Below are 11,271 nucleotides of genomic sequence, written 5' to 3'. Positions count from 1 at the left end.
GTGTTAAAATAACACTAGGGGATGTTAAATCAACACCCAAAAGTTTATCACTGAAATTTTAACACTCCCGTTTTTGCTGTGTATATGTATAGAGCAAAATTTATGTACAAAAAATAACACACCACATGACATTGTAATGCTGTTTTATTATTGTCATTTGTTTAATAAATACACTGGCGTGATACAACTTAGTACATGTTTGATTGCTTTTTGGGATACGTCTATTTTGGAGTTGTAGCCCCACCTGGAGAAAAGTCCACCAGRCGCCACTGATAACTAGTAAAATGAAAGGCTCTTCAAGGAATGCATATTACCTGCCACTTTTCATGCCAGTTTTAGACCAATCAACTAATAACAAGAAATAAGAGTTCAAACCCTGTCAAACCTTTAAAATGATGTTATGAACAACCTTGTTAACCTTGTTGTATGAACAACAACATTGTGACATTACACTTTTTTTAACCAAACAGTACATTGTACATTACAGTACATTGAACAATGTAGATGAAATTAGCAAACAAATATGGCATTTTGGCTAAATGATTGAGAAACTGCAGAGGTGTTTGCAGCTCAAACAGACTTCACCGTACAAATATGATTCAGTTCAGACACATCACACAAAGTAGGAATTCAGATGACTGAACTGGTTATGTAAAGTTTTTTTTTTACACATTTACAGCTTTATGGTTCACTTTAAAATGTGATGTCATCACACACTAACCTTTGAGCTGTCCAAATATTTAATAATTTTGCAGGCAATCTGTTTTAAATTCTATGCCTCGTGTATCTCAGCCTGCTGCAGGACTTTGGCACACATCCAAACTGCCGTTAATTTCCATTGTAAATCAATAGTAAACATAAATGCTTACAAATTTCATGATCAGTTGCAGCTGCAACTCAGTTCAGGAGCAGCATTATGCTGCTACTTTAATGTAACAAATGGATATTAAGTAACATCCTCCTCACTTTAAAGCAGCAGCTGAAACACTTTGTTTCTTCTGTGGACTGAAAGTGTTGCTGACTGTTTTTACTGAATGACATGGTAACAAAATCACCTGATCGCCTTAGAAATGTCTTCTAGTTTGTTCAGTTTGAGTTCAGTTTCATTTCACYGTTTGAAGCAACACGTGCCCTTTCTCTCCATTCTGGTGATTTGACCTCTGTTCCTGTTAGATTAGTTTCGTTTCCTCACTGTGACTCTATGCTGAACACATTCAGAGTGCTGCACCATAAACTCTGCTGCTTCCTTTTGGCACCTTCAGAATAAAATCCCTGTAGATATTGTGAAACACCTTGCAGGCATGTGCTGGTGCAGACCCTCTGTCTTGGTAAATCCAAACAAAACAAAACAAAACAAAACAAAACAAAACAAAACAAAACAAATATAGCAGCTGGACGTTTTTTCTGTAGCTAATTTCTCTTCCCATCCATGAAGCTATATCAGTTCAAAACTGAATAGTGTGAAGTTCCAAGRTTTAAACTGCCTTGCAGTAATKATTTGGTTCTTCAGAATGTTAAAAACTGGTTTTAGATGATACAAATGAAAACATATGTTCTATTGAGTTCAGTTCTTTATCTGTGTCCTCATTTAACCATTCGCAACACTCTCACTGTTTCAGATACACTCACCCTCAACTCACCGCCTTCGCTGGCTCCCTCCCTTCATTTCTCTCCTCCCCCACTTGCCCCATCCCCCTCTTTCATTTTTGCCTTCCCTACTCCCTATCATATGCTCTATGAGATAGTTTTTAACCCTCATCTACCCATCATATTGCCTATTATTCTTTTTTTTAATGCAAAGGCAGTGTTTTCATCGCCTAGCCTGGTTTAAACCAGACCCTATCCTTCACTTTGCTTCGTACAAGGGTCTGGACTTGATGCATAGGGAATCGATTTCTTGCAGGAGGCGTGGCCTCTGGATGTATGTCGCTGTGACGGAGGCTAAGCTAAGAAGCTAACCGGAAATAGCGTGCGCTGTAAACAACCCTACTGAAAGGAGAAAAGTACCGAGCCGAACAAGACGGCTGTAAATGAGAGCTGCTGCTTTGTCAGACATATTTAATTTAATTTGGAAGTCTTATCAACACAGACTGGCTTCATTCACTTCCTCCACTGCTGTATGCTAAAATAACTAGCAGACACTTCGCAGAAAGTCGACGTCGTTCAAAACTCCTCCTTCTGTTCTCTGATTGGCCGAGGTAAAATAAACTACAAGCAGACACTGCGCAGAAAATTGACGTTCTCTTCTCTGATTGGTTCGGCTAAAAATTTGCCAGCGAAATTCATCTCAATGGGAGAAGTCCCAGATGGAGCAGAGAAGGGAAACTAGAATTGAGCGGAGCTGCTTAGGAAGGCAAGGGCCAGGCTAGTCCTCGCCCCACTGAGCACAACTTCTCCAAGATCTATACATTCCCACCAGTGGGCTCAGGAGCCACAGCTGGCCTGCAACCCTCAGTGAGGATCCCATCCAGCCTGTGGTTCATCCCCTCCACATTTTGAGTCTGAGTATTGACAGCTCTGCATTAACCATCACACAATGCAGGCTACCTCCACAGGGCCTAAACAACTGCCAACATTTTTATATTCCACGATAGCCCAGATATCCACCACCACCAGTCAGTAGAAATCCTGCTATCATTAATCCAATTATGTATACATCTTCGACATCCWCAATCAACAGAGAAAGGTACATTAGCTTCTAATCCCCCCCCAACAATCCATAACATGTCCAGCTGCATATTTTCCATCCAGAAAAGAAGGCTCCCCWTTGCCCAGTTTCCATGTAGAAAAAAATTGATCAGTAGCYTTGAGAGACCAGCTGACCAGATACACAACTTCTAGTTTTGGATTATATGTAAAGGAGGCTCCAAAATGAAGCAAACCAGGGTAGATGAGGGAAGGRTGAAGGAAAAAGGGAAAATATTATTTCATTTTACACCTTGTATGGAAGCACAACGTAAGTTTTAGACACTAAGACAAAATGACAGAGAAAATAGAAGGGAGAAGAATGAGGACAGGATTAAAAGACCAAGGAGTTTGCTGCTCCTATGGTTTGACAAGTCAGATTARCATCAGCAAGTTAGGTTCTGAACAGGTCAGAAGCTGAGGACCTGAGCACATTCTGTCAGAAAAATAAATATGAGGCACTAKTGGGATTAGATTACCAGGCACTCATCTACTGGGTTCCCACAAGGGTCTGTACTAGGACCACTGTTATTCGGCATTAATGAACTTTCATGTGTGACAGTGTTGATATCCAATTGTATGCAGATGATACTGTCATCMACATGGTAAGAACAAAAATCAAGTTGCTTTCAAACMAACTGATAGCCCCTTAGCTGAAGCATGACTGCCTGCAATTAAATGTTTCTAAAACAGTTGTCATGTATTTTACCAAAAGGCTAGAAAATACACCTGARGCAGACATATGAATCTTGGCATTTTGTTTGATACAAATTTATAATTCAAAGCTCATGTCAAGAACAAAAAACTTAAATTTAACCTCACAAATTTTATGCATATAAGATTCTATTTGTCTAACTTGGCTGCAAAAATATTTACGAGTGCCATGATTTTTTTTTCCTCACATAGCATACTGCTTAATAAGCTGGGGTGGGGGCAGGCTAACTCATGGACCCTAAAGCCTGTGGAGACTTTATAAACAGACAGTAAAGATCTTAGAAAAATTTTGCATAGTCTTGCACTTGGTCTTCTACTTGAAGCACTTATCTTGTCATTGTCTAACTCCAGAGTTACTGCAAGWGGGGACATTGGCATACCTCTTAAACATAGTACATTTGGTCAGAACTCATTTTCAATGAAAGCTTTTCATGACTGGAGTAAAATATCAGAAGGCATAACATGAGTCTTTTAATCCTTTTGAAATAAGTTACTTGATGTGCTTAAAGCTATTTTTTAAAGAAATAATCTTATAAATTTGTATGTTTTCTATTTCTGTTTATGGTGATAGCCTTCGTGGCTAAATTTGGCATATTCTGTAATGTATGCTGTCCCTTCTGAAATAAATAAAAAAACAACAACTTCTCCAGTGCACTGGAAACTATAATTTCAAACTGAGTGAAACCAGTTCCTAATTAAAATTCCTAATCTTCTGTTAAAAGCTTCTCTTCAGTGAAAACCAGTTGAAATCTTACATGATGTCTGAAACCAGTCCCAGCTCATCGCCTGTCCATCCCCACAGTGAAGCACGGTGGTGGCGGCTTCATGCTGTGGTGTGCTTTACAATAGCAGGGACTAGGAGACTGGTCAGGGTCGGACGTGAAGTTGATGTTCTGCAGGACTTATGCTAGTGCATGTTCTTCCTCATCCAGGGCATGGTAATCCTAGTGAAGTCAAATTAAAGGAGCTGTTTTTATTTTAAGATATTCTGTGTCAGAATATCCTCCAGATCCTGTTGCATCAAACTTTGGAATTGCWGCCAAAGGTGTTTTGACTCAGGACTAAATATAGCTATGATATGAGATTTCAGATTTTTTTTTATCAATACTTTTTAAAAACTGTATGAAACTCTGTTTTTAATTTTCTGTTGAAGAATACTGAGTGTAAATCAGTGAATAAATGATTATACCATCAGGCTGCAACCTAACAAAACTGCTAAAAGTAAAGAGGGCAAACTCTCTGAAGACATTGTAAATAGAACCTACTCTAAAATAAAAAGTAACATAAAAACTTCTTGTCTTTATGTAAACCAGACTCCCTGACAGGACTTACCCTGTTTTTATTTGAAACCCACAGCCTGTACTTCCTGTGTTGTTGCTCTGACTTGACGTCATGGTTCATTATGTCTACAGGAGGTGTTGGTGTTTCACTTCACTTCAGTCTGCAGTGAGGAGACGTGAAAACCAACAAAGTCCAAACTTACCACCATGAAGAAGACTTTAGTGTTTATCTGTCTCGCCTGCTGTGCTCTGTCAGGTAAGATGTGCTTTCAACCAATGAAATGCCAGCTTTAAGCAGTTAGCAGTAAATAGTTAACAGAATATGGACATGAAGAAAATTGTATAAATTTATGGCATAAAAATACGGATTCACTGCAGACTTTGATGGTTGTTTGAGGTTTGTTACTTCGCATTATAGTTTTTGTTGATTTAAAAAATATTTTCTTTACAAATTGGGTTTAAGATGTTTCCATCAAAACATTCTGAGACTTCCTGGACTGAAAACCCCAAAACGTATGTAGTTTTCTGTTAGTCTCCCAGTATGGGTCATGTGATTGCTGGTTAAGAGGGAGGATTTATTGTTAGATCAGACTAAATGTGAAAGTTTTGGTGAAGTTCAACAACTGTAAAAGTTTATGAAAGTTTKCATACTGGTGGTTTAATCAAGTCCAACCAAGTCCATGTTTTAAATATGTTATTTTAGTCTTTTAGATCACTTCTTTCTGGAGCTTTGTTCACTCTAGTTGTTTTATGCAGAATACCAGCCAGAGGTCATTTTCACATTTTTAAATGGTTATTTGTTTAGGCCAGAGAGTACCTTTATGTTGTATAGAATCCCCAAAGTCTGATTATAATGGAGCAATGAAAGCCAGTTTAGTTACAAAGACAATCATCAGCAAACCTAATCATGTTTTTTAAAATCATGTTCTGCTGCATTCCTTTAGTTTCACAGTCTAAAAAAAATAAGCTGCTTCCTCTTCGACTCACTTTCTAGCACCTGCATTATACAGTAGCTAACTGCTGAGGAGTCCAAGTCTCTTTAKTGCAGACTGAAACAAAGCTTAAAGAATTAAACATAACTGAAATTCATGTGAAATAAAAATTAATACATTTATTTTAAAACACAACAAACTAAATTATTACCATTTTAGAACTTTTCATCTAACTCAGAATCTAAACAAACACCAGCCATGAGTAAGTTTGAAAGTTGTAAATGCATCAATATTGAAAGTTTTTTTTTTTTTCATTTAAGCACTATCATTGGTTGAAGACACAAAGAAGAATAAACCTCCTTCATCAATGGCTCCTGCAAGTGAATTTGACAACTCGACACCCATTACCACCCCCAACCCTGCCACTACTAAGGCCACCACCACCACCACCAAAACCACCACAACCATGCCCACTATGGCCCCCAACACCACCACCCCTACCACTACCAAATCTACCACCACAACCATGCCCACTACGGCCCCCAACACCACCACCTCTACCACTACCAAATCTACCACCACAACCATGCCCACTACGGCCCCCAACACCACCATCCCTACCACTACCAAATCTACCACCACAACCACGCCCACTACCACCCCCAACACCACCACCACCAAATCTACCACCACAGCCATGCCCACTACCACTAAACTTCCTACTCCTACTCCTCCAACCAACTTGACTGTTGGAAACTACACTGTGAAGAAAGGAAGCGAGATTTGCCTGATGGCTCAGATGGCACTACAGATTCGACTGGTCTCAAAAGAGGTATATTTAATCAGTCACAACAAATYTGTATGTTAATCAAAGGTCTAGAAAAATAAATGTATGTAAATACACTGTTTTGTGACGGAATTATGGTTAACCAGATGCCACCACCAGGTTTGAGTCCGACCAGGTTAATGATGACACAAACCTGTAGAGCTGGAGACACAGCTAGACACAAACTTTTTATTTTATTCACAATGAACAGGGTGAAGCTTCTACACAGTTTTTTTCAGATACATTCTAAAACAAAAGTATCCAGATATACTCCAAAAGGCAGATCAGTCCAAAGGACAAATTATAAAATAAGACAGGTTAAAAGGCAAAACACCTGCATTCTTGTAGCAACTGCTAATTCCTGCTGGAGCTGTCTTTGGCAGTAGCTTCTCTTGGTGCAGACCAGCACACATTCCTCACACAATAAACAGTGTTTTAAATATAGAGCTTGTTTATTGAATTAAGGAGTTTAGTAGACAATACATACAGATAGGCAGCAGATAGTTGGTGGTTTGATTCCTCCATTATTCAGTCACATGTCAAAGTTTATCTGGGCAAGAGACCAAGCTTTCACTGCCTCTGATGTGTGTCCTAGCAGTGTACGAYTGTAATTTATAGAATTGACTAGTATCCATAGAATGATCTGTCTGGGTTAGCTTTGTAGAGAGAAACAGTGTGAARGAGTATGTGAGGGCATAAGTTGTAAAGAGCTTTGAGCATACTGGTTGGGTAGAAAGGCCAATAAGTACAGTCCCATTTATGTACAACTGAATACAAAGACAATATGTTCAATCTGATAAACTTTATTGTTTCTTTATAAATATTCACTCATTTTGATTTTGATGTTGCAACATGTTCTAATGAATCTGGGACAAAATCATGTTTCCCACTGTGTTCCATCAGCTTTCCACTCAATAATTGTTTGTGAACTAAGGACACTAACTGTTGAATGTTAAGGTTTTGGTGGCAGGATGGACCCAAATGCAGGCAGGCAGGCTCAAAAATTAAACAAAACTTTATTAAAGTAAAGGCKYATGTGGRTGCAAAAAACTGAAAACTTACAAGCATGAGAAGAGCACAGGGGAYCCAGGGCAGGACAGGAACCAAACAAAGAMCGGACAAAGGTGGAGAGAAAATTYGCAGAATYTATACAGTACAAACAGGGATGAGTGGAAGTTGGAAACAGCTGGGTGATTAAAGAGAGACAACAGGTGTGAGATTGACTGGAAGAGACTGAATAATCTGAGGACTGAGATGACATGGCACGAAAYGAACATGAGAGGGAGGCACAAGACAACAGAAAGCACACACACAAGACACAGATCCTTACATTGAAGCTTTGTAGCTGGAATTCTTTCCAGATATGATGAGAACAACTTCATGAACTTCAGTTGCTCAACAATTTGGGGTCTCTTCATAACGCTCAACACATTTTCAATGGGAGACAGGCCTGGACTGCAGGCAGGCCAGTCTAGTATCTGCACTCTTTCACTCTGAAGCCACGCTGTTMGAATATGTGCAGAATYTGTCTTCATTGTCTTCCCGAAATCWGCAGGACGTCCCTYAAAAAGACTTGGCTTGGATGGCAGCATATTTTGCTCCAAAACCTGTACTGTATGTAGCTTTCAGCATTAATAGTGTCTTCACAGATGTGACAGTTACCCATGCCATGGGCACTAATACTCCCCCATACCATCAGAGTACAATGGTTTTCTCCATGTGTTCCTGAGCCCATGTACATCTGCATCTGTTACAGAAAGATGTGGGTTTTTGATGCAGGGATGTCTGAGGGGTCAAAAGTCACTGGTATTCAGTTTTGGTTTTCAGTCTTGCTGCTGACGCAGAGATTTGTCCAGATTCTCTGAATCTTTTGAAGATATAATGGACTGTAGATGATGAAATCACTAAATTCTTTGCACATGTATATGTTGAGAAATGTTCTTAAACTGTTGGACTATTTGTTCACACAGTTGTTCACAAAGTGGTGAGCCTCACCCATCATTGCTTGTGAATGACTGAATCTTTTTTAGCATTCCTCAACTTTTTCAGTCTTTTATTGACCCTGTCCCAGCTCCATTAGAACATGTTGCAGCATCAAATTCAAATTGAGTAAATATTTACAATCTGTTTGAACATTAAATATCTTGTCTTTGTTGTGGATTCAGTTGAATATAGGTTGAAAAGGATATTTTGATATAAACTGCCACTGAACGAGGTTGATTTTCTTTAAAAAAAAAACACATTTAATTTCTCCTTACTTTTACTTTCAGGTCTATGGAACTTTCAACGTTCTACCAAGTGAGACCAAATTTTCTGGCTCTTGTTCTGCAACTACAGCCAGRCTTATACTAACCTTTAAAGAGGGCAACATCACCTTCAACTTTAACAAGGTATACTTCTTTTCCTTCTTCAAGTTAGCATAAAAATGGAGATTATAAAGTCTATGTATGATGGTTCGGGGAAGCAATGAGYGGCTTTATTAAATAAAAAGCTTAAACAAAAATGTTATAATTATGTTGCCATGATATTCTATTCTTTGAGTCCATGATAAATTTGCTACAGTTCTGATTTGCAAAAAATAGAAAAGTTGTAACATGTAACTCATGTTAAACATGTTATAGGGTAACAGTCTTTATGTAAAAAGAGAATTAAAAGATTATTCTATATATGGTGATTTAATTAGCCTTCTACTATCGTGAACTTTCATGTCTGAGGCGGTTTTATTTTATTTTATTTTTTGACTCTGGAAGATTTTACCTCAGAATCTTAGAGTCTATATATAATATACAGGGTGTATCAGAAAAAATGATACTCTCAGAAAAATCACCATAAAATTAACATTGATAATAATTTTGAAAATGTGGGCGTAACTTTTGGTAGAGGGCATCATTCTGCTTTGAATGACACCAAAATCTTAGTTAACGCTTCATGCTCCAGTGAGCAGGGACAGTTGGAAATTCACAAAATTCATGTCTTTTGCGCATCGAAATGTGAGGGTTAAAATACGATCTGATACATAAAATTAAAAGTTTAGGTGGTGTTTTACATGCATGCCAAGGAATTTTTAAAATAATTAACCCTTCCATGTCCTAATGTCGAAACAAAAATATCTAATTTTTGAGTGGATCATAACCAAGGGTTAACAAACACATGTGAAGTGGCCGTGGACAAGTCAATCCATCCAACTAACATTACATGTAATGTACTGTACATGTACATGTATTCAGTGGGTATTACATGTAATTATTCCATAACCTGGTACAAGATTCAATTGCAAACAATTGCAACAATTGTTCCGAGCCATCTCACRGTCTTCCACAACGTTAACAAGTACCGTGCTTRTGGGACCAGCCACAATCTCAACAAGGGCAGGTCRGGACAACAAAGGACCCAACGCACACCAGCCAACATTGAAGCAGTCAGAACCCTCTTCAAAGAGCAACATGCTGGAGAAGCAGGAGAACCCTAACATTTGGACACTCATGTTAGAACTCCTCAAGGACAGTGCGAACACTTTTCGTTTGGAGGTATTCAGTAACCAGGAAAGACCTCTGCTGAGCAGTGGACTGTAGTCAGGCCATTTTAGACCACAGGCTTGACAGGAAGAGAGACAACTGCACAGGTGCTGACAGGTTTCATGTCCAGGAATTATGCAATTGTCTGCATAAGATAAGGTGATGTTTGTGATCATGTTGTTTTAATGAAAGAAAATGACCACACGATCACATGATCTTGTACCAGGTTATGGAAATACATGTAATACCCAGTGAATACACGTACATGTACAGAACATTACATGTAATGTTAGTTGGATGGACTGACTTGTCCACGGCCACTTCACGTATTTGTTAACCCTTGGTTATGATCCACTCAAAAATTAGATATTTTTGTTTCAACATTAGAACATGAAAGGGTTAATCTATTTAAAAACACCTTGGCATGCGTGTAAAACACTAGCTAGACTTTTAATATTATGTGACAGATCATATTTTAACCCTCACATTTCGTTGCGCAAAAGTCATGAATTTTGTGAATTTCCAACTGTCCCTGCTCACTGGAGCATGAAGCGTTAAAGGGATCCCTGATTAGTTGTAATTTTAGACTTTATTTCAGGGCTATTCAACTGGCGACCCACGGGCCACATCCAGCCTGCGAGTGACCAAAGTTTGGCCCGCCAATTGGTTCATTCATCTCTTAAGCCCAAACTCCCTGATTTCAATTTTAATTACTCTAAGTTCTTTTAGTTAAACATAGACTTGTTTGGTATCTACAGAAACGTCAGAATCTTGGCTAGAAGCTGGTAAAAACCATTCCTATAAACACTCAAGACAGTTAAAAGTACAAGTAGTTGAATACAAAATGGTGAAAATGAAAAAAATCGGTTTAAAAATTTGGCAAGTCAGAGATGTCAAAATATTATTTGTGTCAAATAGGAGGCAGAATGTGTTCTTTTTGTTTTTGATAATGTTTAATTATCACTACTGTATGTTGTATTCATCATTAAATGCAGCAAAATAAACTAATTCAAAGGTAACAGATCTTTGTAATTCTTGATTTTTTTACATAATGACTTTGATTGCTGGATGTTTGGTCCCTCAGCTGTTGACCAGCAGTAACTGTGGCCCCAGGAGCAATTTAGTTGAATAGCCCTGCTTTATTCGATGAACATATTTTAACTGTAAAAGAAAGACTGTAAAAATACTGTAAGCTGTTTAGTTTTGTAAATTTTTAAAAGTATATTTTAACACGGACGGAGCCATTTTATTTACACACAAAGCATTCTGGGTAAATGATGACGTGGATAGGGTCCTCAGTGTGAGTGAGCTATATCCAC

At 38.3% G+C, this 11,271-nt stretch overlaps 1 protein-coding gene across 1 annotated transcript in view; it reads left to right on the top strand.

Annotated features, from left to right (window-relative positions):
• Nucleotides 1–4,826: 4,826 nt before the first annotated feature.
• Nucleotides 4,827–11,271, top strand: part of LOC106531480 (hepatitis A virus cellular receptor 1) — an 11,685-nt gene continuing 5,240 nt past the window's right edge. Inside the window, exons 1-3 of the mRNA XM_014027358.1 lie at nt 4,827–4,935; nt 5,932–6,443; nt 8,708–8,827. Of these exons, the coding sequence (XP_013882812.1) occupies nt 4,887–4,935; nt 5,932–6,443; nt 8,708–8,827 (681 nt within the window). The 5' untranslated portion in view covers nt 4,827–4,886. The remainder of the gene's footprint in view (nt 4,936–5,931; nt 6,444–8,707; nt 8,828–11,271) is intronic.

The sequence above is a fragment of the Austrofundulus limnaeus genome, unplaced genomic scaffold, assembly GCF_001266775.1.
Source record: "Austrofundulus limnaeus strain Quisiro unplaced genomic scaffold, Austrofundulus_limnaeus-1.0 Scaffold640, whole genome shotgun sequence".
NCBI classification, from domain to species: domain Eukaryota; kingdom Metazoa; phylum Chordata; class Actinopteri; order Cyprinodontiformes; family Rivulidae; genus Austrofundulus; species Austrofundulus limnaeus.
The sequence above is the reverse complement of the archived record's forward strand: the minus strand, read 5'-3'. Positions and strand labels throughout refer to the sequence as shown.